The sequence below is a fragment of the Bombus vosnesenskii genome, unplaced genomic scaffold, assembly GCF_011952255.1.
Source record: "Bombus vosnesenskii isolate JDL3184/JDL3185 unplaced genomic scaffold, Bvos_JDL3184-5_v1.1 scf7180000013265, whole genome shotgun sequence".
In the NCBI taxonomy this organism is placed as follows: domain Eukaryota; kingdom Metazoa; phylum Arthropoda; class Insecta; order Hymenoptera; family Apidae; genus Bombus; species Bombus vosnesenskii.
This window is the reverse complement of record NW_022882925.1, coordinates 4,824,913-4,852,852: the sequence shown is the minus strand read 5'-3', so window position 1 is coordinate 4,852,852 and position 27,940 is coordinate 4,824,913. Positions and strand designations below refer to the sequence as shown.

At 30.9% G+C, this 27,940-nt stretch overlaps 3 protein-coding genes across 12 annotated transcripts; 1 reads left to right on the top strand and 2 right to left on the bottom strand.

Moving 5' to 3' along the window:
• The first annotated feature begins 36 nt into the window (after positions 1-36).
• LOC117242511 lies at positions 37-11,812 on the top strand. Of its 9 annotated transcripts, none has more exons than XM_033509294.1 (3): positions 523-652; positions 7,438-7,650; positions 8,607-11,812. In XM_033509294.1, exons 2-3 carry the CDS (start codon positions 7,571-7,573, stop codon positions 8,944-8,946), a joined length of 420 nt encoding a protein of 139 aa, XP_033365185.1. In that variant the 5' UTR covers positions 523-652; positions 7,438-7,570; the 3' UTR covers positions 8,947-11,812. The 9 variants fall into 9 exon arrangements, with proteins under 9 accessions (XP_033365192.1, XP_033365185.1, XP_033365179.1 ...); XM_033509288.1 differs by lacking the exon at positions 523-652 and adding an exon at positions 3,744-4,019; XM_033509269.1 differs by lacking the exon at positions 523-652 and adding an exon at positions 3,744-4,019 and having other exon boundaries at positions 7,340-7,650.
• Positions 11,813-11,939: 127 nt separating this feature from the next.
• Positions 11,940-15,418, bottom strand: LOC117242501 (endoplasmic reticulum mannosyl-oligosaccharide 1,2-alpha-mannosidase). 2 transcript variants are annotated; one of them, XM_033509227.1, is made up of 12 exons: positions 15,296-15,418; positions 15,023-15,208; positions 14,748-14,915; positions 14,516-14,672; positions 14,259-14,444; positions 14,031-14,179; positions 13,756-13,944; positions 13,488-13,675; positions 13,259-13,385; positions 13,022-13,186; positions 12,804-12,953; positions 12,416-12,725 (listed from the first exon to the last, which is right to left on the bottom strand). In XM_033509227.1, the coding sequence occupies exons 2-12, from the start codon at positions 15,119-15,121 to the stop codon at positions 12,507-12,509; spliced, it is 1,797 nt and encodes a 598-aa protein (XP_033365118.1). In that variant the 5' UTR covers positions 15,122-15,208; positions 15,296-15,418; the 3' UTR covers positions 12,416-12,506. The 2 variants fall into 2 exon arrangements, with proteins under 2 accessions (XP_033365124.1, XP_033365118.1); XM_033509233.1 differs by having other exon boundaries at positions 11,940-12,725; positions 15,023-15,385.
• Positions 15,419-20,071: 4,653 nt separating this feature from the next.
• LOC117243210 (sodium-dependent nutrient amino acid transporter 1-like) lies at positions 20,072-27,539 on the bottom strand. Its single transcript, XM_033510489.1, has 10 exons — positions 27,405-27,539; positions 26,992-27,078; positions 25,735-25,984; positions 24,542-24,779; positions 23,821-24,195; positions 22,670-22,859; positions 21,433-21,609; positions 21,071-21,347; positions 20,574-20,668; positions 20,072-20,246 (listed from the first exon to the last, which is right to left on the bottom strand). Exons 1-10 carry the CDS (start codon positions 27,501-27,503, stop codon positions 20,073-20,075), a joined length of 1,962 nt encoding a protein of 653 aa, XP_033366380.1. The 5' UTR covers positions 27,504-27,539; the 3' UTR covers position 20,072.
• Between the last annotated feature and the right edge of the window lie 401 nt (positions 27,540-27,940).

Here is a 27,940-nt window from a genome sequence, read left to right as displayed (position 1 = left end):
AGACTACAGGATAGAACATTTGCCATTGGGCATTAGTCGGTTTCGAGCCATCGAAGTGATAGGTGGGGTTGGGTTCGCTTCGTGCATTGTCATTGTGCATTAATATTTTAGAATACAACAGTGAAATAACTTTGAATTATAGCTTTCATAACGATAAGATTCTTTTATCTTTTTTTTTTTAATTTTAAAATATATCTTCCACATTTTTAGAACGATCTATGTTATATAATTAAATGTAATAACGATAATTAAGTACAATTTATAAATTAGCATCTTTGTACGTGACTTGATGTTTGAATCAAAATACATTACGATGAAACATAACTGAAGTGAAAAAAGAAATATATGAAAATGTTGTGACAATTGAAAAATTGTAAGACGGGAAAGTGATAATGAATGCATGCGAGAGCCTTGAATATCGAACACGTAATCAGAACCGAATATCTATGCATGATCCAATAAGCCAAAGCAAAGAGATGATTTCATGAAACGAATGCAATGAGGAATCATTGAGGCGTCAACGACAACTGACTTGCAAGATCAACATCGACTTCCTTTTTCTGTCATGCGACAACTAGAGTACGATGAGAAACGGGACGATAACCACGCGTGCTGATGTTTACGCGGAAGAAATTCCTTGCACATCTGACAGGTAAACATTTTATTGTTACAAAAAAGTGATTAAGGGAATAGTATGTCAGTTTTTAATTTTGCCTTGTGGTATTATAACTTTATCATGTCATTAACATTCGTATCACCTTCATTGAAATAGTAACGTGGACAGCCGTTCATGTTACTGCTGTCTCTGTATACCCACACGTTGTATATTAGAATATTTACGTAATTATCTTATACAATAATTTTGAATATTTTAAATAATTTTAAATATTTTGAATTTTTATCAAAAGATACTGTTTATAAATACTTATTTATATCTTTTTATTGTTCATACTACTGTTGGATTCAGAGATATGTCTGACAGATATTTCTTAGTTTTTGGATTAATTCTTGGAATAATTTTTGGATTCTAATTGATTAGTTATAAGAAATAAATCTAAGAATTCTTTCTGGCACTTGTATATAAAACTAAGATCAAAGCTAATATATAAATATGTAATTGTACATATTAATCTATATTAGATATTAACGTATGACTAACGTATTTTGAAAATATTAATGGGATATGATCAATAGACTGCGGATGTGCTTGGGCCTAGGGAAAATTTAAACTTGCAAAATGCACAGAATGCATATGAAATAAAAAGATGTTCAATATAATGTTCAATATTAATGTTCAATGTCCAGTATAATGTTCCAAATTTAAATTATTCAAAGCATGGCACCTGTATAATATTTTAGAGAATTTGCATAAACATTCAGTGTCTAGTGAATTTTTAATCAAATTCGATTGATCGGCGGTCGTGCGAGTGTTACGAATCGAGCAACATAGGAAAATGAGGAGTTTTTATGTTCATGTGTATATTTAGAATGATTTGCATATCTGCTTTAGTGTAATCATAATTTATTAATGTCATATAGTTGTAGTAATTAATATGGATAATAACTATGAAAATGTTTGTATGGAATGTTTGTGTTTGACCTTCTGTCCATTTCATCAAATCTTAATTTTTCGTGTCAGACTCTTTGTGGTGTCCAGTAACTTCCACGAAGGTAAAGGAGTAATTTAATCTGTTATCTTTGAAGGTAAGCGGAATAAGCATGTAGAGCAATTTATGCACCAGTAATACGTGTTAAAACTACTTTCAAAAATAAACATTCGTTTTCGTCTCTATAATTTCTATCTTTTATGAAAACAAAGAAAAACTAGATTTTGTGCATATACAGATATATGTATAGACTGAACACTGCAGAATAATCTACTAATAGAGATGCAAACTTAATAAAGAAAAAAAAGATTAAAACTAATATATTTAATCATAAACATTTTATGTTCATCTTGCAATGTATATTAAAAAAGTGTACTTTCAGAAAAAATTGATTGAAAATTTCTTAATCATATGATATATTTAATAATTATACCATTTATTCGTATGTACTCATGTTGTACAAGATCGAAATTTTATCTAAGTTTTATCTAATAATATGTCTAGTAAATTTTTTCGAAAGCTATTGACACAAAAGGTTTCATTTTTTCTTCTGTGCCCATCTTGCTTTAAAACCGGTTTTATGTTGCCTTGCTTATATGTACATTAAAAGATGGAATAATCAAACTGAAGAGAATATGCTTCGGCGAAATCTCAATGTGTACCGATTTAAAAAGGTTAATGATATTTTATGCAGAACAATACATTTGCAAACAAGTGTGATGAAATTGACTTTTATAAAAATCCACAAATACTATTCACACGTTGAATACTTTAAATTTATGTACAATTAATGCGTTGTAGAAAGAAAAAAAGAAAATGATTAGGTTATTTTTTACTGTGTTTATTAAATAATTATCTCCAGTACTTTTAATATTTGTTTAATAAGTTTCATAGACCGTTAAAAGGAACTTCATAACCACACACTGAGAGAAAAGGTTGGCCATGGTAAAAATACATCCGGTCCTTTGAATATATTAAGCAATGGGATATAGTAACAAGAAGAAGGGTGCATTGGTCTCGACCAATATGTATCCAATCGTTTGTATTTTAAATTGTATCTACATAAATCAAATATCTTCAATCATTAAATTATACCAGTATATTATCTAAAAGAAAATCTATACTGTCGTGTAATGTGTAAAAAGAAATGAAAAATGTATATTTATTAAAAAAACAAACAAACAAAGAAATTATGTATATTGTGATAGATAGATGATAGATAAGTGATAGATTCAAAAGTCTACTGTGCGCGCATCTCATTAGTAGTATACCGCGTTGTAAACAACCTTGTTTAATAAAACTATTATGTTCCTATTACATAATAATTAGACGATACTCGTCTCTAGTGCTTCGATCATAATAGATTAACATCACTAATAAATCTTTCTTAGTTGTATATTAATGGAATAGATAAATGAAAATAAAACCAGATAATTTTTTTAGCAATTATGGACAAATTATAAAAGATCTATGTCACGTTCGAGAAGAAAGTTCGAGAGAATTAAAAGTTTTGCTAACCGCGCGTTTGCTATTATTGCGTGACTTGTTAGCGATCGACTTTTCTAATTCTGCTTCATTGACATTTTTTGCAAAATCACAAATTAACGACTTTTTGAAGTAATGCAATACTTTGAAGTCAACAGTTTCTACGAAATGACATAAGTTTGAAATGACTCTCGAGAACTTTTAGATGATACTGCCAAGTTTTGATTATGAATCTTGAGAAGTACGTTTGTGTCATATTTATTCGAGCTTTTTACTTTTGTATCAGCTATTTTTTACCATAACTGCTTGCGTCTTTTTTTCGTTTACCACTAGCGTCATCTGAAATTAAATTGATACAGGAATTGTAGAGTGAAATATCAGTAAAAAAAGAGTTGCAGAATCTTAAAATCATTTTGTTAAGCGTTTAGCTATAAAATATTTTATGTAAAGTTACAATTTAAACTATATGACGCCTGTATGATTTCCAGAATAAAAGAAAATGGAAATGTTAGCTTTGGAGAACTGCAAAAATAGTTTTCTAACAAAAATTAGCAAGGTCGATTGTTAAACTATATTTCTTATTAAAAACTAGCCCTCTATAATTATTTTATATCAAAATAATAATTTATTTAAATTAAACGTGATTTTACAAAATATATACCCCACTGTGCGCCGTTCACCCGGCAAGCTTCGTCTCTACCTCACCTGCTCCCCCTTTAGTGTATACTTCGCTTGTCTCTTGCCAGTCTTTCGTGTGTCTGCGTGCTCGCCGCTCGTTGAAATCGAGATGCTATATAATTTCGGTTCCGTGTACGGTCATTTGTGAACGTAAACAGGCGTAATCGAGCCAGTTTGTTTCAATAATTATCTTACTGATCACGAAGTTATGCGTTTTAAGAATCCTTTGCCACAGCGTGGCTCCTACGAGTAAGTTCAGCAAAAGCCGATTTCCCAGATTTCGAGGTTAAGCATTCTTTTCTCACCCTCGTCCTCCCGGTCAATTTCGATTCTCTGGTTCTCGTTTCTTTCTTTGTTCGCCGTTCGATTGATTTTACTTGAAACTTCCCTATATTTAGTTAGAAAAATGCGTACAGAACATTTACATGTATTTTTATATTTTCTCACTTATTAGAATAATTCATACAGAATATTTATATGTAATATCTTTACATTGTCCCATTTTATTAAAAACATTTGTACAGAATATTTATATATGATATTACGATCTCGTTATCTTATATGTTTTCTTTTGCAAAATTTAAGAACATAATACTATTCATCTCGAAAAATTTTATTCTTTTAAGACTGATAATTTTGATTAGTTTTATTCTATAGTTTCTGAGATAATTTCAATTGAAAATTAGAGATTTTAGCATCCGTTTGTAGCTAACTGTAGAGAAAACTAATCCAGTAAGTGAATTGCCCTTCATGTTAGCAATGAGATAAGTGACTTCCAATTGCAATTACGAAAATTTGAGGGATTATAACAAGTATTTAATCTACTAGAGAATATTTGAGCATAATAATAATACTAAATATAAATCGATTTAATTTGATTTAAATAATTCTTTTTTATTGACGGAGTACTACGGTAATTTTGTATGTAAACATAAATTACAAAGATAACTAGTTTCAATGTGACTATGCGATGAAACCTGTATATGAATAATTTCGTAAGACTTGTTTATTCCTTATATTCGTAATTCTAATAATAGATTTTTCGCTTATGTAATTTCTGAAAAGTGATACTAATCCCGCCTGCGGTTTTATGAAACTTTCATTCGATGAATATTCTTTTTAAGTTGTCCCCAATAAGATCCTTTTACTTTACAGATATTGTTATGTCGTATCGCATATCAGAAGATTTCATTTGAAATACTTCGTCAAACATAATATATCCATAAAGTATTTATCATTACATTTCTTATATCGCAAACCAATGTTATCGTAACCAAATTTCTTACAATTGCATTTGTTTTCAATAATTCGTATATTTTATAATAATTTATTATCAGAGAGCAGTCATATATTCTGTGACGATGTTCTGAAAGTTCCTCTCGAGTTTTTATACCTGAACCATTCTTCCGATCTTAGATTAAAAAGTAGGGGTGGTTTTCGTTGGAGGATACGTCCCTGTGGCCCACGTGAAAAGTACAGTCAGTCACGAAAGTCCTCCTACATTCCTTAAATTTTGAATATTATAACATAGATTTCACCTTCAGCAATTCTTTGGATTAATTGAGTTTTATTTACAAATTAACGAAAATTATAATATCGAATAAATTCTATGTCATTTTGTATCATATGTAGATGTAAACTCTGTAAAAAAGGTACGTTTTTAATTTCTTTTAATAAATGGGATACATATACAAAATGGAATGTAGACTTTTATACCTGACTGTATATACACAATAGTGTTTCGCTAAAGCTAACTAGCTAGTTATCGAGGGATGTATGTTTCTAGCAAATATCGAGTATCTCTCTTCTTCAGTGAATGACACTGACATACCGACACCTGACACATTTGTTTATTGTACTCACATATGACAGACGTAACACCAGATATCTCAAGAAGTGGTAGGAATAGAAATGGCCACCTAACGAAGCAAAATTCTATCCACTTAACGAGACACTACTGTTATACACGCGGGATGGGAGAGCATTAGAAGTAAGATCAAATAGTTCAACGTGGATTCTCGATCGTAGCAGGAGCTCTTCGTATTACGCGGCATACAGGATATTTCTATAAAAAAATCTTTCTTATTTGCAACAAATAATTTTCTAAATATATATTAATGAAATTTTAGTAACTGTACTAATGCAAATAGTAAATGCAATTATTAAACAATGTTTGCGCTAGTGACTGGTGGATGTATAGACGAATTTTGACATAAATGTGAAGTTTTGTGGTTTTTATGATGCTGGATTTTTTATAAAGATAAGATAGATTTCTTCTTTGATTGTTATGGTTACATCACCATTGCACAGGCTATTAATGACATAAGGAGAAAGAGGAAAAAGGTTCACAGTTTGCTATGTACATTATTTGGTGTTCTTTTAAATATTCTAACAATTCAATTGTGTAGGATTGAAAAATAGTTGTTTTCCCTAGTTATTTTTGTCACTTACATAAATGAAGTGGTTTTAATTAAATTTTGCCTTTTCCTTATTCCTTACTCTTCAGCTTTATTGTTAGAGTTTGATGAAATAATGTATTAAAATGATTAATTAATTTATACAGTAATACAGAAATTATATTTATAATGAACTCTCTTTCCGTTTAACGAACAATAGTGATTCGAATATCGAGATAACTATCGATGTTATCGAATTATCGTAAGTAGAATTAAAATGATACGGCGATTTTCTGTCGATCTTTTTATCGATTATTTCTATATGACTCAAAAAGTAATATATACATACATAATTTATAAAGTGAAGTAAGATTGTCTGTCTTGAACATGCTAATAAAACATGCTATTTCTGTTATTTATTCATTACAATCAGTTTTTTTCGTGATGTAACGTCTTTTTATGCCTGCTTTTTTCTTGTGAAAATGTTCTTTGTAACTTTGAACTTTGTTCTTGTAAACCTTCAAACGCGAGTAAATGTTATATTTTGCAAATCAGGTGTGTAATGTTATCGTATATGGACGTGATTTTTTATTTTTTTGTTCAATGAAATTTTAATAGTAAATGAAAATTTATTGTCGAATAGTTCAACAATTTCGATTATAAAATTTCCAATTTCATACTTTGCATGTGAAAGCCACCGTGTTTCACATAAACGTGAATGCATAAACCGGAGCTCAGCCGTTTTATTTTAAGCAAATATATTTCAATGGACAATGCATGTAGTTAATCAATAAAAGCTACTGTCATATAATTAGTCTTGATTAGCTGCAGGAATTTATTTGCAGCAGAATCAAGGAATTTATTTACTTTTATTCTCTTAACAATAATTTTCTTCTATTTTTTAATTTATAGTAATAATAAAAGTAAGATATAATTTATTAATATTTCTTAACTATTGTCGTTGGACCATTGAGGACTATAACAATTTAGGGTTGGATTATTTAATTTTTGTAATCTATTATAAATTGCTATGGTCAACTATAATCCAATGATACTATTTTGAGGTTAAATCCAAAATCTCATAAATATTTTCGATATAGGACAATAAATTTAATATGTTTTCATACTAATTTGTTTTCTCCACCGTAATACTGCATGTTTAAACGCCAAAAGGAGGAAAATTTAAATTTCGTCGTTTTGCTCGATTGATATATACGAAAAATCGATAACGCAAACTGTGATCAGTGATGTGTGAACTTGGAATAAAACAGGAGGAGAGGTGTGACGCTCTATTCGCAGCGTTGATGGAAAAGGATAAACGATTCGAAAGACAAATCTCGAGGCAGCAAATTTTTACGTGAGATGGCATGATTCTAATCAGTTGAAATCTGAGATATCCACAAAATGGCCAAGCAAATATCTTTTTATTCCACTCTGACGTCTGAAGAAAAGAATAGAATGCAACCGTGTTTGAAAGCTAGGTGGTATGTGTCCTCTTCTTTACACTTTCTATGCAGTACTTAAAGAGAAGAGAGGGGGAGAGAAAAAGACAGAAACCCTTTGTAACGTAAATGAAAGAACGCCTTTAGTGTATTCATCCATATTATCATCATTATTACATACTTTTGTACCGAATATTTAATTATTTATTTTGGTTATTTCCCAAACTAGAGTTTCTCTCTATTGATTGTATAATTGCTGATTGTATAGTAGTAGTAATACGTAAAGATCTATGTAGTAGTAATTCTATTGTCACGCAATAAATCGCAAGATACGTAGTAATCGTGATGCAATTCATTCAAGAAAACAAGTATTCAGTGTACTTCGAATTAAATAATGATTTTTTAGGTGCATTGCGATAAGCACGAGTAAGACTAACTTGAGTTGAATAGTAAAGAGACCAGGGTCAACTGCGTGACGAGCCTGAATAACAGAGCACCAGTTGACCACATCAATGGGGCGATGTATAACTTGAATTTAATTTACAGAAATCTTTAATGTATACACCTTTTAAGTTTTCCTATAGAACTTTTCACGAGTATCAGTCCTAGGTCTTCATGCCTCATACGTTAAGGAAGCGTCGTTTCTCAAACTAAAACGAGCTTGATCAAAATTAAAATTTATACCATATTCTCTTACATCGTAATCATTTTATTAAAATGAAGATATAAGCAAAATAATTTTATACTTTTCCATTTGAAACATTTTTTCTTTGAAACATCGAAAAATGTTTGATTTTAAGTAGAATTAACCCTGGAATGGCACACTGAGGTCTTTTATGATCTTTGCAAAATTGTTTACATATTTTAAATGTACACCTCTAAATGACCAAAATATATCTGTTGTAGACGTAAAATCAGTGTCATTTCTGAGTTAAAATGAAACATTTAGATTAAAGTAGAGATTGAAAAAAAAATATCTAAAGAAAGTTTTGTTTCAGTGTCATCATGTCCAATGATTCACCCCCACCTCTGCAGACTTCTATACCTTTGGTAGATTACGATGTACCAGATGAAGCGCGTCCTGGTAAGATCACACCGACCACACCTACTACTCCGGTAACGAGTAAATTATCGAATGCCGGCATCGATACGGAGATGATTGAGAATGCAGTACCGATCACGCAGACCGTATTGCCCGTTCCCGAGCCACAGCCGAAAATTGAGAGGAATGGAATGGACTCGGAGGCGACAAAACCAGTCACTCAACCCGAAAACGACTCCTGCGTTGTAGATTGTATATATTTCACGCAGCAGTGTTGCGAGTGTGTAATACTTTAACAGCCAGAATTCTTCTCGCGTTGAGCAAACATTTTATATTCATTTCACGATTTAACATGGTTACGAAAAGAATGTCAATTATATGGAATTCTTTTCCCATCGAATTATTGAGCTTTGATAGAATTCCAATAATTCAGGCTGCCAATCGAATGATTAATTCCTAAATATTATTAAATATCTATATTGCATTTAAGAAATGTATGCTCATCTCGAATTTTCTACATATTACTAAAAAAAGAGAAAGATCTGAAATATATGTTAGGAACATATTTTGGGAATGATAAAATTTTGATATGATACTTGAAGAATCCAATATTTTTATAAAATAATTATTTATTCTGTAAAATTTATGAAGTACATGAAACGGAAAAAGTTGGAATCTTATAGTTAAGGTATATATTATATCTAGAAAGTATGTGCATCATTTTTAATATAACAAATTGATCAAGTATCTTATAATTATAAGAATTTAATCACTGATATTTCATAGACTGTTAAATTTCATTCCAATTTATAAAATTTATATTTTTAATTAAACGTAGTCATGTAAATGTTAAAGAAAAATTATTTGGCTGTAAGTCTTAACTGAAAGCAATTAATTTAATCTTATAGAAAAATTCTGCATGATAGTTATCCATGCATTCCTATTTTTACATAGTGATATCATATTAGTCTTTAAGTGCTTCATACATTATTCCAAACAAAGCATTAAAAGATAATAGTTTGTATCAAAAATAGATTATTAACTTATAGTATTTTCTTCTTAAAAATCATGCAATGCCACTAATTTTATATATATATATACATATGTATATATAAATAATATTGGAATATGTACAAGTTCGTTACCCATACATATTGTTCCATTATAAAATTAAAGAAAATGAAGAGACATAATGCTAATTATCCTTAAAGACTGCTTAAGTGCCGTAAACTTATTTAAATATTAAAACTTCATTGTGTAGGAGATTTGATTAAAAGCACAAATTTACTTGAATAAAGTCAATATTCTACAAAATAATATTCTACATTTATAAATAGTATAAAGTCTTAAGGTATCACATAAGGAGAAAATTGTACATAAAAGTTGCAATTTATACAAATAAGAGAGAGTATGAACAAATTTGATACATTCTTATAATAACACCTGTTATACTTTGAAAATAATCGTATAAACCAAAACAATATGATCAAACTATTTTGAACAAAAAGTAATAAAAATAATATATCTTGTAAATATATTCCAAAATGATATTGTATAGATGAAAAGCACTGCTGTGGCCTCACAATTAATATCAGTTCAAAAGGCTTTACAAAACTCACATTTATACAAACTTGCTATTTGTATAAGTAATTGACAAAAAGTAAATGTAAGAAATTTAACTATTATAAAATTTCCAAATTCTACTTTTTATAATAACAAATTATATTTCATTAATATATAACATTAAGATACATAGATATAATGAAATTATTTCATTGTAAAGATTATAGCGCAATCGTAAAATTATTTAACAAATTATATATAATTGTATTTTAAATAAGAAATGTATATTCATACAGTTTACTTCTCAATGGCATTAAAATTTTTTAAACATTACTAAAAATATGAATACATATCGTCGATTGTCTTGCAAGTAGAACATATTTAAATAATAAAAAGTAACACAAAGTGCAATTTAATAATCCACAATAGTGTAACATATGTAGCTGACTTAATTAGTTTTATTACTATTACTACTACTACTACTACTACTACCACTACTACTACTACTACTGTTACTACTATTTATATTTTCTCTGTGAAATGAATTATGCTTGTTGTAAAGTGGAACAAACATTGAATTGTACAGCATAATCGAAAGTATGTACACTTGAAGAATGAGACCGTCAAACAAATATATATATATATGTATTAGAAGGATAAAATTTATGTTCATTACTACTTTTTGATAATTTTATCAAATGCTTAGTAACATTGAAGTTATCTAAATTTTTATACCGCATGGACAAGTATGCATGTCTAAAAATAATATTCTAACTTGGTTCTGAAAATTGAATCAAGTTTTTAAATGGAAAAATTGAAAACTTTATTTTTCTTAAAAAGATTTCTTCTTGAGGATACCACATTTTGTATAACATTCTATATACAAGTAAAAATGAATCATTAACAAATCCAGTTTAGTTTACATAATTTACATAAATTCAAAGATCATGTGAGATGTATACATGTGAATAGTTTAAATTTTTATCCCATAATGTTTTGTAATTTTTTGTAATTTAGAAGCAGAATTGAAAGTTTCATCTCTTTAATGTAAAATAATTATTCTGATAATATGCAATTAAATCTACATTAATATCTTCACTAAATGTTGATAGTTCAGTACTATCTCAATAACTTTTTTATAAATGAAGCAGTTATATATTTTTGTGATATATTTTCATGATATATCTCTTAGTATCTTAATTTATTGATTGCTCTTGTTTATTTCAATAATATCTGTAATAGTGATGTAAAATTTTTTGTTAATATTTTATACAAAAAATGTGCAATAAATAAGACTTAAATTATGATGAAAAATAATGAGTTGAGATTACTATAAATCTTTAGTTACAATTCAAATTGCTCAGTACACAATATACATGTATGTCGTATAGAATATTTTATTATAAAGATATTTCTATAATAAATTCTAAAAAGTAATAGAACACCCTAATCATCAATTTATATCACTTAGTAATAAATTAATCTTTGTTTTCAAGTATCATACATATTTATGAATGAATTACTTTAACTAGAAGAACTAAATATTAGATTATGCAAAAAATAGAATATTGCACATTTGTTAACAAGAAGAAAAAAAGGGAAGGAGAAAGAAAAAATTTGACTAGGATTTTTAAGAGTAAAGTATAAGTAACTTTTCTTATGTGAAGGTTGTATCACTTTAAAAATTTGTGTTCAATTAGAGAGTTCAATTACAGAGTTTTCTGTCTTTTTTTTAACTAAATAATGTAGATGATTTGTATTATTATGTTGTAGTTAAATGATTCTGTAAATATATGAAGTAATTCTACTTGTCTTAAAAAGAGAAGGATTTGGTATATCAGGCTAGGTAAGAGAACAATTATTTTCAACTTTTTTTTTTAAATATTGTACTCAACAATTCTTATACACTATCAAAAGTGTGATCTGGAATATGTTCTGTATTGTTTTTATTAAGTTACTTGTCATGAAATAGATTATAACGATCAATTCGAAAATACACCTTTGAATTGGGAAATCAGTAAAAAATTGAGTAGAAACAGTTAATCACTAGCAGATGCATAAGTTCTGTGACTAACGGACAAAAAATGCTTTTATGAAAATGTAATGTTTAAGAACTATTCCTAGAAGATTCTGTAGCCTAAAGTGAAGATCTATTTCGTATTTTAAAGTACATTAATTCGACTAATTTCTTATCTGTGTATGACATCAGGATATCTATTCACTGGCCTCAAAAGGTATTTAAGATTTCTCTAATGGTGCAAATTTATACATGAAATTTTGTGACCAAACTTGGTTATGATTCGTATATGGGTAATGGATGTCCTTCAGAATTGAATACCCATCTATCCAAATCTATTAATTGCCTTGTATCATCGAACAACAAGTATAAGTATTTCAAAGTTTCAGCAAACCAAAAACTTTCTGTCATATCTTTTTGTGGTGTATTATAAACGATCCTTACATTACCAATGCTGGTGTACCCCTTTTCCACTTTCGTATAATTTTCAAAAGCCTATTAAATTATACATATATATGTATGACTGAGAGCACAATAAAAGTTTCACATTTCAGTTTTTACATAATTACTTACTTGGAATATTTGCCACCCCCAGTCTTGAAATGTTTTATTACCAGTAAAATACCACATGTAGAAAAGACTTTCAATAAACTCTGGTCTGAGTAAATTATGTGCATCATTCATCTTCACATACATATCCATTGATTTTTCTTCATTTGAGTTCTAAAATTATAATATCCTCGTATCCTTTTATGATAACCTTTATCCAAGTAGACAACTATTATAATTACCTCAGTATTGAAGTATGTGATTTCTGGAGCAAGAAACGTGGGTTGAATCGCGTACGTTTGATAACAAGTTTTTACAATTTCATTAGCTAAATCCATATGATCAGACGATAAACCATGATGTACTCCTAAAGCTAATGTACCTCCCAAGTAACATGTAAGGTGATCCTATAAATACAGCCATTGTCAATAACATATGATATATTAAACTGTTAAAAATGCTATTATTTAAAATTTTACCATTTTTGGTGTTATTTCTTTGTGTGCTCCAACTAGTTCTGCTATGAAAAGATACTTATTAATTGCTGTACGTTTTACTAAGTGTTTTTGAGTTCCAGCAATACCTAACAGATAATCATCTCGTAGGCTAAAAGCATTTACAAATTTAAATGATTATCATAAATTCATGAGACAAGTTCAAGAACAAGAAAAACAAATTCCCAATGAATAATGATGATGAAATACTAACTAATTAATAGTCTTCCCAGTTTGAAGCCACTGTTTCAATAAATACTCGTAATAACTATCACCACGAGCGCCAAGCGTAATTGTTGCATGATCTCTAAATTGTCCAGTATTAGCGTTAATGAAAATGGGTACTAAACCATCGTATTTTTCTAACTGGTGTACATGTTCCGAAACTTTTGCTACTGCTTCCTGAAGGATAACAATCGCATACTTTCTTACGTATAATGCAAATAATAACGCATTCAAAGCTAATATTTATCCGTAATTACCTCGAATTTAGGGTCTCCTGTACTACGACTTAAATCACGAAATTCCAATTGAATGGAAGTAACTTCACTTGTACTACTATCAGGACCCCATTTAGGACCATGTGCAGTTTTAGTACCAAGATTTACGTCGGAATAAGGAACACCAGATGAAGTAGAAAACGCTGGCATCATACGTTCTCCTAACGCTGTCTACGATTTATAGTATGTAAATTTTTATAGCCAAATTTCTTTCAGTAATATATCATTTTAACTTTAAAAAATCAGAGACAACTTACAGCCTTACTTAAGAAAATCTTGTCACCTGAAAGATGATATGCAGATAATAGACCTCCTAATACTCTAATCGTAACTTCAAATAAATTAACATCTCTGTTTGAAGTAAACACTAAATTTTTCTCAACCCATAGTTTGGCTTCTAAAAATTCTGTAGATAAAAGGTAAGTATTATTAACTTTATGGATGTTTCTCAATTCTATATAGAATATATAGAACATGAATATTACCATTATTTAAGCCCATTATGTACATAGTATCAAGAGAATCAACTATAGTAAGCCCTAAGCCAAACCATTCATAGTACTTTCTTGATATTGGTTTCACATTATCATATCCCCAAGCATATTCTTTATATCCATTCCATGAATGTTTAAATGCTGCAACTACAGCTTTTTGTCTATTATTTTGTGGCCCTAAAAATAAATAAATATAATGTTATTAACAAAATCAGCTTAACAATTATGTTATAAAGATATAAAGTTACCATTAAATTTGAGTGTGTTCGGCTTAGGTTGAGGTGGTTCTCCAATTTGATCATCATCCACCTGATTTATTTCTGGTTGGAATTCAGGTTCCTCAATGACCTCTCCACCTCCCTTATGTTCCTGATTTACATTATCTACTACAATATCTTCTACTGGCTAGAAATTATATTTTTTGAGAATATAAAAAGACATTCTTTTAAACAACAATAGTGTTTATTGAAATAAACATACCTTTTCATATTTAGGAGTATCTTGCACTACCTCTATGTTATTGTAATCACTTTCATCTAAAACTCCATTTTTGTTATCGCCAGGTAACAGATAAAATATAACTAATATGATCGTAATGACTATAAAGTAAAGAATATTTCTCTGAAACCTTGACAATTGATTCCATTGCTGAAAAAACAAAAGATTTTTAATTTTACACTGAGAGCAATTTTTTAATAAAAATTTTAAAGAAATCTATAGTATTTGTATAGGTAACGAATACTTTAATGACTTACCCTCCAGAGACTACGTGATGATCCTCGCGAGAATGTTGCACTATCCTGGATATTTAAACTGATATAATCCGATTTTCCTAGATCCTTCGACGGAAACATATTTTGTTAGAGGTTATGTTGTTCTGGCGAACGCAATGATAATAAGAGCCAGAACACTTTAAAAAATAATGATCCCACGACTGTTCACTAATTATAAAGGTCTTCATTTATATTGTTCGTGTTAAACATAGTTGGTAATTATTCTTCCGGTAAACCGTAGCAAGATAAACTCACCGTGCGAATACCGCGAATCATTGATGCCGTGATGTCAAACTCTGTTATATTACGATTACGATTACAAATATTGATAACTGTAAGCTATAATTTTAGCAAAGAGTATTATATACACATTATCGTATTTTATGCGTGTACGTTGGTTTAATCAAATTTTATTGCATTATAATCTAATCAGTAGATTTAATAAATTACTAATGTGATACTTAGTTATACGAGTAATGAATGATTGACATTACATTGTAATATTAAATAATATTAAATATTAATGATTTATGAATGATTTATAGCTTAATAAGAATTTACGAATGTTTAATATTAAGTAATTATAGCTATATGTTTGCAAACAGTGTTCTATTTTTTAAGATAAAGGAGTGTATATTGTAAATGATACAAAATAAAGTAAAAGAAAGTCTATACTTAATATTGATTAATCATTGTTAATGTCCTTGCCAGATTGATATCCCCACTTGATTTTAATTTTTAGTGTAGAATTTAGTTTCTGATTTAAATATGAATTTGTATTTGGATTTAAAAAGTTGAATAAAAGATTTTAATAAAACTGATTGCAAATTGTGCTTTTTTTACCTAAACTTCTGAGATTTTCTAAAACGATAGATTCTAATAAATTATTAATAAAGTAAGGAATAACTTATTGATAACAGTTAATATTACATTGGTACCCGAGCATTCCTTTATAGTGCAATCGCAGATTTAATTCAAGGTAAGTATTTTATTTGTTATCAATCATTATCAGAATAAGTGTTCCTATTTGATATATAGTGTTCTTTGGCTAAAAATCGAGAAATGTTAACAAGAATATAGAATGAGCAAGAAGATATCTCAGACGGTGTTAGATAAGGAGAGTAATAGTGTGTGGCAAGGATAGACATACTTTTCCATCTAATTTATTGAATATTCGTTAATTACTAATTACTTTTTTCTGGGAAATATTCGTCTATTCGTCTCTGATGTACTGATATATATTCTATCTATATTCAGTGGTTTAGTGCTTTGATGATACGTAGCTGAGCCATCTGCGCCCTGGTGGCGGAAATAGGAATTCAAATTTGAAATTAGACCATTTCACGTGGTGTCAATTGAAAGTTGACAGGAACTGCAGAGAACCCGTCATAAATGTGAAAAATTTTACATACAATACAGAGTTATTGCTTCGAAATAGTAAACATCTCAATTCGGTTTATTTTATATTCATAATCTAATACAATTTAGTAGCAATTTGTCGTTTTTCAATATGAATAGACGCGATTACTAGTTTTCAATGAAAGTTATCTACATCGAGAAGTACAAATCACATATTATTAGAATGAAATTCTTTTCTTTTTTGCTTCTTTTGCTCCCCTTGACTTTTTTCCTTCACTTTGTGTGATTCTCTGTGTAACAGTTGAATAAAGTCGAATAGGAAACAAGTTTGGAAGAACTTGTAGAATTGTTCCGTCTTCTTCGATTTCGATGATTTTGCAATATATCATAAAGCCTAACATTTCGAACTATTTTTCCCTATACATGTAACCGTCAGCTGGCCTTAGTTTTCGAGGTATTCGTTATAGTCGCAAAATAAAATGTATTTTTTTTAAATATTGAAGCCCTTAAGATAATGTCGTTTATCTTTTTCTAATAAACGTCGCAATTAGAGACTTGTTTGGATAGTTCTGCGCATCGCATTATTAAAACATTATGCAGCCTTGTTTAACTGACAAAAATAGCCATGTCGTATTAACACGAAAATATACTTGAAATTGTAATGACGGGCATCCAAAATATCAATTTTAGAAATTAGTTTTATTACAAAATATTCATAAATATTTTCATATTTCATTATTATTAATGTCATATTTTTTACCTGTGACAAGTAAATAATTGTTAGTTGTAGTTTTGAACAAGTCGCATGCCATATGGTTTTATGACTATCGACGTAGGGGGACTCCTCCGCCCGACCTGTGTTTGGACATAAGCGGAGAGGAGATTGAGGTAGGACCTCAGATGAAATACTTGGACCTCACCATCGACAGTCAATGGACTTCCGGACCACACTTCAAGCTCCTGGTTCCCAAAGTGACGACGACAGCCAACGCTCTATGTGGACTGCTGCAGAATATCGGTGGGGCAGAAGTCGGAGTGCGCCGACTGTATGAGGGAGTCATCCGTTCTCGGGTCGTGTACGGGGCTCCGGTGTGGGCAGAGGATTTGATGAAAAGTCGACGCAGTCTACTCTTGCTGAGGAGGCTACATAGGACGACCGCCACCAGGATCGTAAGGGGATACCGGACGATATCGTATGCGTCGGCGACTGTCATGGCGGTGTCTCCTCCGTTCGAGCTCCAGGCCCTAGCGCTCCGACGGGTGTACCATCAACTGCAGAGCCTGTGCTCGGTCGGGAATACGCCCTCTGCCGGCACGTCGATCCGCGACGTCCGGGAGAGGCAAGGCTCGAGACTTGGGAACGGTGGCGCATTCAGCTCGCCGCCGAGGATACGGTGTGGCCTCAGAGCGGCTGTTAGAGCGGCCCTACCGAACCTTGGAGTCTGAGAGGGTCTGGTCTCCCCTTCGGACTTGCACGACGGCCCAGGCAGCTTAGTGTTAGGAGTGATCCCTCCTAACGGCCCAATCAACCAAGGGTGACTCCCGATTACACCATCAGGGAGAAGACGAAGGAGTGCCCCAGCAGTAATACGAAAAGACGGGGCCTTCCTACCAATCGTCAGGACGATCACTGTGGAGGTTTTAGCCGGTACGAATCCGGCACTACCCAGCACCCTCTCCCCGGAGGGCGCGGGGCGCCTATGAAGGTTTCCTCCACGAAAAAGAAAAAAGCTGTAGTTTCAAAATAGCACTATTTTCCAAACAAATGCTCAATAGAAAGAAAAAGAAAAATATGATATAGAATATTTTACTTCTTTTTTTGTATTCTCTAAAAACTCTAAGATCCTTAATTGATGCACCTTGGTATGTTACCAACGAAACAATACATCGCGGCCTCAAGATACCCACAGTCAAAGAGGAAATTGTTGAAGTGGTTACCACTTCTAAGAAAACTCTACATCTGGTCTTTTTAGTTTTCTCAAGCACTGAAGCCATCGACAGTGTGTAGACAAAAGACTGCGACGAAGTCAGGTCATAAACAGTAGACAGGCGACGTTGGCTTCGGGGTTTTTCAGTTATTGGGTAACGCAGCTAGCGTGCGGATCTGGACCAGCTTAAATTGTATTCTTACTTATTACACTTCTATTTAAATATATTTTCTGCCTTACAATTTATCCACGTGTTTTCTTTGTTTACACATCGAATAATCTCAACAGAAATAGCAAAATATAGCGACAGATATAACAGAGGAGTCAACGAACACCGGAACCCCCTAATCACTGGACTACTTGATACGTCGGACCAGATCCGCAGGCTGAAGAGACACTACCCGCTGGACCTAAACGCTAGATTCAATTAGTTGTTTAAATTAAGTAATATTTACTTATTTATAATACTTACTTACAAGTTATACTTATCTATAATAAGTATTAACTTATTATAAATAATAAGCCTTGCCACTGCGCCACGCCAGAAAAATTACTGAAAATTCTCAATGCGAGAATTGATTGTAAATTTTAATAAATATAAAAAAAAAATATACACTCGAGTGTTTCTTTCTATCACTATCACTATCACCTACACCTCAGATTATATCACAAACAGCTTTTACTAGTAATAATTTTCACCAGTAATTTGTTTTAAATTAATAAGTATTTTTACGAAACATCTAAATGCACACCTAGGAGAGCCATGGTATTTTATTAATTACAGATTTTATTGTTGCTAATCTCTATTTATTTTTAAAATACATTGTGATTAAAACCTATTCGAATGTTAATAAATAAAACTACGTTCGCTTAAATATTTCCTAGATGCAGTTTATAGCACGAGTCCTATATCTCTTGTATAATAATTAATACTGTATTTATGTATATGACACCAGTAGGGAACTATGTTTCGCTCGAGAACGACGAACGTTTTATTACTCAAATTATTTGTAGGTGTATATTTAATTTATTAAATTGTCATTTTATAATTCTATGTTTACTTGACCGTTGTTTTAACCCTTTCACCCGCAAATACTTTCTACGAGAAAAATTCAGTTTTTCTTCAGTTTCAGGTCCACTGTTAATCGTGTCAATTGTTAAAGCAAACCGTGTTAAAAAAAGAAGAAGAAATCTAATGTAATACATACGTATTTCTTTAACAAAATTTACAACACATATTAACAGATTCAAGGAAATACTATGAAATAATACTTGTCGCTTTGGCAGCAGTGAAAGTGTTAAATATTCGTCAATTCTCGTTCATCTGTGATAAAAATAAGCTTTCTTACTAACAAAGAGTGTCGTTACTTTACAAAAAGAAAGAACTCAATCGTGTTTTGTTCTACAAGTCTACAACCTAATTACAGTGAAAAAATACGCAGATACGAATTATTTCTAAGACGGCAAGGTTGAATGGAAAGAAATTCTCCGAAAATGAACGTATCTATTGTGCTTAGTGATTTCGTTATGTTTTTCGTATTAAACGGTTTCTCGAGATCGATTTATATAATATATGTGTATGACTTTTGTAATTGTATATTATCTTCTTCGTTTCTCAACAAAATCTATCGTGTGCCAAGTTTATGTCAGACAATTTCATTTTCGAAGTTGCTCTTTCGTGACAAATGTTTTAACAGTCGACGGAAGGAAGATTGTTAATTATCGTGAAAGGTTTTCCTTCATCTTTACACGAGCTTATCCTCCCAGCAGAGTATTACATAAACGAACTGTTTAATTCTAGAACATTCACGTTTCTCTCGAATTTTCTTTTTGGTCTCCTTAAATTCGATCCAAGAATCCAGTTCTTTGGAATCCTTCGGTCCCCAATCTGACGAAGGTTTAAACGCCGACTTGATCATCTGTGAGATTTAGAAATTTGGTAATTATTTAGTGAAACTGTCATTTAAATGGCTTTCTTATGAAACTTTAAATTAAACCAAATAATTTCCTGGCGCGTTCCGATGAAATTTAAATTTAAATATAATAATTTTCTATATTATAAAGTTGTTAATTGAAATATTATAATCTCCTGTTGTGTAATTTTAATTGAAATATAAATATGATAACTTTCTATGTTATAAAATTTTGATTCAAATATAACAATCTTCTATGGAATTCTGATAGAAATAATTTTCTATGGGATTTGAGTTTCTACTTAGACGTAATCATCTTCTTTTCATACAAACCTCGAGTGGAGATAAATTTCTTTTCGAGATTATAGCGTAAATCATCCAGAAAGGAACTTGCAGAATACCAAACGTGCAAATTGTCCAGCCTGCTGCTGTAATTGGAATTGTAAATATAACAGTTAGAAAATAGAAAATTGCAATGTAATAGAAAATGATGAGTTATGTTTGTTTGCAGAACATTGTAAGGTTTCATCAGTGATAATAATGGCAAAAAGGTAATGATAACAAACTCGTATTAATCCTCTGCAGAAAAACTGGGCCTCAACGATTCATAATAGAGATCATTGAATTAATTGAATTAATTTATTCCCGTAACTTAGTTCATAAAATATATTTTGTATTATGCAAATAACATTAGTCATATTAGACAATATAAAGACACGTTTCAATTTAAAACAGCTTTTCAAATGGTTTGTTAACCACGTTACTGACCATGTACTAATTAAAATTAAATGTTAATAATAACTAATAATAATAATAAAGCAAATACAAACCATGAGCACTGTCAGGATAAGAGATACCACTATAAGTCAAAGGTTTCAGATTGATTATGGTATACACTAGGATCACAGCCAGTAATATTGGAACAACAAGAGTCCAGCAAAGTCTCCAGTAAACCGATGGCCTTCTTTTTAACATGTACTCCACGTCGTCCAAAAAATTCTCCAAGCCATATACCCAGAAAATTCCAGTTATCTCAAGAGTAGCCAAAATAAACACGATAAAGGATCCAGCATAGTAATCGACCAATTCCAGTATAAACTGGCCACCCTGTGCGTATTAAAAAAAAAAAACTATGCACATTCATTATGTTCATTTTGACGATAATGTAAATGATCATTGACGTATTGCTTACAGGCGTGCAATAAATGATTCCAGCGCAAAATCCAATGATGCATGTACCGGTCACTATGTATATGTACCTCCAATTTGGAAATTGATCGCTGATAATTGTGATAAGAGCACCGGCCAATGCGATGGCACTTCCGATCCCGAGGACGTACAGCATCAAGAAAAAGAGTACCGAGAAGAGCTGAAAATTGTGAAAAGTAAAAGTTATGTGTAAAACTTGGTTTGAAATTTTGTTTCGTTTTTCTTTTAATCTAATTTAATTTCTATGTAATTTCATTTGCTGACAGAGAAGTAAATAATAAGATTTCAACATAACAATAATAACAGCAAGTTAATAATAATACAATCCAATATACTATAAGAGGCTTATTTGATATATATATATCAACATAGAAATATATAAATAAACACTCTGTCTTCAAATTCACCCTCATCATTGATCTCATCATTGTATGTCATTGTAAGCGGATTATAGAGATATGTGTGTATATACAGGGTGGTTGGTAATTGGCGGTACAAGCGGAAAGGGGGCGATTCTACGCGAAAAAAGAAGTCGAAAATATAGAATAAGAATTTTTCGTTCGAGGCCTTGTTTTCGAGAAAATCGACTTTGAATTTTCGCTCGGTACGCGTGCACTTTATCATGTCTCGTTATAACGGATCTCACTGTAAATTTTTAAGAAAATTAAAAAAAAATGTTTATTCTTTCCGCTTGTACCAACCACCCTGTATATCTATATATATATATATATATGCTACATTAAACTATGTTGATATACCATATTAGCCTAATATAATGCATATAACGACATGGTAATTATTAAGAAAGAATTAAGAGTTAAGAGTAATGTAATATAATAGAACAAAACAGTTGTACAATATAGCAACTAAGAACCCAATGCAGGGATCTAATATAGTGTAAGAAACAAAGAATAAGAACTCAGCAACTTTTTATCGTAACAAAAGTACAAATAAGTTATTGTTATCGTAAATATAATAAAATACACATAACAGGTAATAGCTAAGTAATAATGAAATATTTCACTTTTTTCAGTGAATCACAACCTAACAGAAATAAAAAAAGGAATATAAACCATCTACAGAGGAAACAGAGATAATGAAATAGGAGAACTCTTTTACGTTTGAACACATCCTTTTATCTCTTTACTTGAAATCACGTTTATCGCGCAAAGGGAAAAATAGTGGTTATATAGCAACTAAACGTGTACTAGATTCCTTACTTGCGGTAGAACATTAAACTTTGCAATGGCATCTGGATAAGAGACGAAAGCAAGACCGGTTCCACCACGAACAACGTTGCTGATGTCTTCGGTACCTAGTTCGTGAGCTAAATTTCCAAGGATACCAAAAATGGTGAAGCCAGCTATTAAACTTGTGAACGTATCCAACGTCGTTACAACTAAGACATCTCTGGAGCAAAAAGAGGAAAAGAAAAAAATGTCATTCACTCTGAGTTTCTACGATGAACCTCAAACGTGAGAGTTAGATCGAGTTACTCTGATAAAAGATGTAGTAGCGTTCATAAGAAAGAATCGTTGATTTTGAAAGAATGATTTGAAAAGAAATCTACGCGATGATGTCCTTTTTCAATGAAATTACTAAAGTTCATAGTTTCAATGGAAGAACTTTAAAAATATCACTGTAATTGAAAAGCAAATCTTGATTCAAGACTACTTTTTTCAAATTGGTTTACATATATGTATACGCTATTTTACTGCTGTTTTTTTATCTTTTTAGAATAATAGATGCATGTTTAAGAAATTTGAACGAGCAAAAGTGCACAGGATATGATATATCTAAAAGTAAAATATTCGTTATAATATTTAATATTAAAACAAATGGTTATTTACGATATATTGTTTTTAAAAAGTATTAAGAAAATTTTTACAGATGAAATACGGATTTGTAACCTGTCATCCTTTAAGTAGAACGATATCTTAGAGCTGGACGAGTATTATCTCCTTAATTTTATCGAACAAAAGTTTCCATTAAATTAGAATTGTTCATTAAGAAAATACTATAATATCAATATCAATTATTCTAAGAACTTGTCGATATTTTCTAAGACACGTGTAATCTGTAATTTCCTTCCATTCGATTTAACAAAGGACGATAAAAATAAAAATAATGAAAGGAACTAAAAGCAGATCAAAATTGCAGACCATTAATTGAAAGAATAATAAAATACGGATAAAATAGAAAAGATTTTAGTTGTTCCAATGAATTATCCAATAAATAAAACCTGTACTACATATCTGAAGCAATCAATGCATGAATTGTTAGTTATTCTGTTGAACTACCTGTTTCGCTAAACACCTGAATTTTCTAGAAAAGAGTGAAATAATTGAAAAAAATAAAAGTAATAAGTAACCTGTATATGTTATGCCTGAAGTCATTGTACGACGAGTACATGACGACACCGCCGAAGCAGACCGACAGTGAAAAGAAACACTGTGTAACAGCCGCGTACCAGACGTGTGCATCGAACAGCTTCTCCCAGTTCGGTTTTATAAAGAAAATGATCCCGTTCACAGCACCGTCTAAGGTAACCGCTCTGACCAGCAAGCTTATCATGATGATGTAAGGAAAGATCGCGAGGAAATAGGCCGCTTTCCCTGAGCTCTTCACGCCACGTGCCAAGACAGCAAATATGCAGCCCCACGCAATAAACAAGCAAATCGTCAGACTCCAATCTGGCAATCCGATGCCATCCTGAATAGTATGTTTTTCTTTCAGTACAGTTTTTCTGATCGTAAGAGAGAAAGAAAGAATGATTTGTTATTATAATACGAAATGATGTCATCTTAATGGAATTATTATCTTTTAATGTTATTTTATAATTTTATGGAGCAGTAGATTGTTCGTTTAATGGAATTATGTCTGTTTACGAATTTTAAACGTTCCATATACTTGTTCCAAATATTCCAAGTGCTTGATATATTCAAAATTTCAAATTCAAACAAGTTCTATTTGCGATATTAGAATATTCCAATTTCGAAACATCGCAATTTCCAAATATATCAAACTCTAAGTATTCCAAATATTCGATAAATCTAATTGCTTTCGAGTTGTTGGGATTAAAAAGGTTTTACCTGAAGAAAAATTCAGCGGAACTGGTCATATTTGTACTGTTTCGTTTGGTGACGTTATAGGAGCTTCCCGAATCGGCGCAAGAATTTCCCCATTCTTCCAAACACGTGGACCAAGGCAGTGAGGACTGGAAGCTTGCAATGAGGTAAAAAAGGGTTATCGACATCAGAAAACAATAGTATGTTCCTACAGCGAGCATCGAGAACATTTGCGCCCAGCCAACACCTCGAAATCCAGGCACTGCAATTAAATGTCGAAATTATAAAATTAAAGTGGGCAATGTTTCAAAATTAATTGCTATCATTGTAACCAAGTTTAGATTCCAAGAATTCAATTCTTTGGAAATAACTATCGAATTTCAGAGTCGATCTCTAATTAGACCCAATATCGAAAAAGACTAATTTCAAGTAAAAATATTAAAATTAACGAACATCTTTTCTTTTGAAATTATACGAATTCTGCTATTTAAATTCTTAAAGTGACCCATATTCCAAAGTTTATCTATATTTCAAATAAGGACTGATTTCTTTATCTTTCGATAACAATTGACGTGTGGTAAGAATGCGAGAATTCTGGATCAGTATACTCGAGTGGAAACAATAATGACTTATGGGGCGTAATTTAACCCATAATTTAAACCTGTTACACGAAGCATACACCGGTATACGATCCATATAACAAACGACTTTAACTTGCGAAACCGGTCCTCAATGTTGCACTTCCTGCTAAAATTTTTACATTCTTCGTTCATCATGTATCAATTCCCGTCGTGAAATGGGATCGAGAGTTTGCAAGATTTAATTAACTCTTTCAGAATTTTGTTAATATTGCGCGGGAAACTCTCGTTTTACGTATAAATTATTAACAACCGAAACACGAATTCTTCTGCTGATTTTGTAAAGAAGGTATAATGTATCAAAATTGAACACCAGTTTGATAAAAGCACATGTACCATTTAGTTGGTAAAGAATCTGTTAAAATACAAAGGGTGTGAAAGCGTTAAATTATGAGTAATCTAAAACACTTTGAATAGTTGTTTCCACAAGTATTATAAAAAAATAGCTTCTTTTTATACGTATAACTATACTTTTAATATTATTTATCAAAGAATAAATTGAATATTAATTTGAATGAATGTATCAAATAATAATAATAATAGATGAAATATTTAGAAAATATTGGTTTCATATCACACCTGCTGACCACATTTTCACCGAAGACCTACTGCTGAATTGTCCCATGATCATCTCCAAATAGTAAAACGGTTTCCCAACGAGGAACAAGACGATGATGTAAGGTATTAGAAATACCCCACCGCCATTCTCGTAAGCTGTGAATGGAAATCGCCAAACGTTGCCCAGACCTATGGACATGGCGATGCAGGACATTAGAAATTCCAATCCATTGCCCCAGGTATCTCTCTTCATTTCGTTTTCCGTTGTAATCTATGAAAATTTGAAAAAAGGGGATTTAAAAAAAATAGAAGAGACTCGGTATTTGTAAAACATTCTGATTAATGTTTATATTAAGTATCAAATTACGATAATAATATTAGATTAATCATGTTATATATTACAATTTTATTAAATTATTCTTTAGGATCAGCGAAACCAATGTTTGATTTGCAATGATCTGGAGTTGGAAATTGGGGAAGATTTTCTGCTCAGCTGTATCCAGCACAGAGCTTACAAACGCCATATCTGAAGACTATACTCAAGGATTTTAGAAAATGTATATATATATATGTATGTCTGTATATATTATGTATATTATTATTATTACATTAAATTATGATAATAAGGATTGTAGGACATAGAAGACATAACAAATCATAGTAGAAAATATATACAAAAGCTATGGAAAAATGACAAAAACAGAGCAACAATCTCCATATGCAGTGAGACATAAAAGAATTAAGGATATGTAGCAGCAATGGAAGCAATAAACTCTCTGTATTTAAATATATCACTGTATTATATGTTAACTATACAACACCAAAGGAATAAAAAATAGAAAACACATACCAAGTGACTGCACAATATATATAAATCAGATCAGTCACACTAGGAAGTAAGAAATGGACAGAAATAGTAACAATAATAACAGAAAAACAAATCTGAGAACTGGCAAACTTCATAAAAGGAAGCATGAAGTTTAGAGCTTTCTGCATGAACTAATAGAGTAATAGCAAAGACTGACACAGAAGATGTACATATAGTAATCTGCATAGTAAATAAGATAGAGATATAGTTAAACAGGTAATGAATTAAGATTTAGCTTTAAAGAATAAACTAAAAGAGAGAAAAAATGTGTCAAGTGTGCACATGTACAGAGACATTGTAACAGGTATAAGCCTTTATACAGTAAAGGAATATAGTGTTAATATTAATGTTAGAAAAATTAGTATTTTTAATTTACTAGGCTAAATTTCTAAAGGCTTTAATCAACGTACTGTTTCATCAGAAAGCATCAAAGAGAGTGGCAATTTACGATCTTCCTGTAATTCATAGGCGAAGCTGTAGGAACTGTTATCTTGAAACTGAAATCAGAATGAGATTCTATGCATTTTGATACTCTTTATTTTTCTCTCCTTCGTCTCTGTAGATCGTCATCCTTGGTATTTCAATTTTTTCTATGTCTACTACAGAAATGTCAAGTTAAAGTTGGAAACTAAAATCAGAATTATGCAATTGTTATTCTGTGATTATCTAGAACTTTGTACAGTTTCAGAAAGACTATCTAAGACTGGGCTATTGGAAAATTATTATCAATGCTTAATAACTTTCTTATTTTCATATTGTGTAATAATTAAGTTGTGATTTAGTAAGAGTATAATTATTAGAAATATTAAAATTATTAATTTACCTTTCCATTGCCACCTGTCGTGGCACGCTGAAAATTGGTAGTTGTGTGTCCATCATCTCCAATGAAAGCAACATTCTGTCGTCCCTGGTACGAAAACATTATTAAATGATTACACTTACTCTTTGAAAGGTTCACTTAAATCTCTAGTATCGGTCGAAAAATATTTCCAAGATTCACAATCCCAAAAAATACTCGCAAAGCATTTGATTGATTATTTTTTAAACGAACTGCATACGATAGAGTTAAAAGTAACTTGAGAGAACCATGACACAAAAGAACTATGTAATATCCCTGTATAGACATTTCCATCTACCTCGCAAGGACACTTTCCACAATCTGAAATACTACACGCGACGCAAGTTGCAATTTAAATATCTTTCAACTTGTATAGAGCCTAGTAAATTGTTGTTATTTTACAAGAATAATGATAATAAATATAATAATAGTATAATATAATATTTATAGTATAATATAGAAAAAATTGTCGTCTCTTCAATGAAACAATTTGTTCAGCATCATTATATGCTGTGAATATT

Bases quoted from the DNA above. Each gene is read 5' to 3' on its own strand.
- LOC117242511 (XM_033509294.1), top strand. From the start codon at position 7,571: ATGGCCAAGCAAATATCTTTTTATTCCACTCTGACGTCTGAAGAAAAG. The intron at 7,651-8,606 runs GTATGTGTCCTC...GTTTTGTTTCAG, and splicing joins CCGTGTTTGAAAGCTAGGTG to TGTCATCATGTCCAATGATT.
- LOC117242501 (XM_033509227.1), bottom strand. From the start codon at position 15,121: ATGTTTCCGTCGAAGGATCTAGGAAAATCGGATTATATCAGTTTAAAT. The intron at 14,180-14,258 runs GTAATATTCATG...TTTTATCTACAG, and splicing joins CATAATGGGCTTAAATAATG to AATTTTTAGAAGCCAAACTA. The intron at 13,945-14,030 runs GTAAGTTGTCTC...TATAAATCGTAG, and splicing joins AGATTTTCTTAAGTAAGGCT to ACAGCGTTAGGAGAACGTAT.
- LOC117243210 (XM_033510489.1), bottom strand. From the start codon at position 27,503: ATGTTTTCGTACCAGGGACGACAGAATGTTGCTTTCATTGGAGATGAT. The intron at 27,079-27,404 runs GTAAATTAATAA...TTCTGATTTCAG, and splicing joins CGACAGGTGGCAATGGAAAG to TTTCAAGATAACAGTTCCTA. The intron at 22,860-23,820 runs GTTACTTATTAC...TTTTTGCTCCAG, and splicing joins TTCAGGCATAACATATACAG to AGATGTCTTAGTTGTAACGA.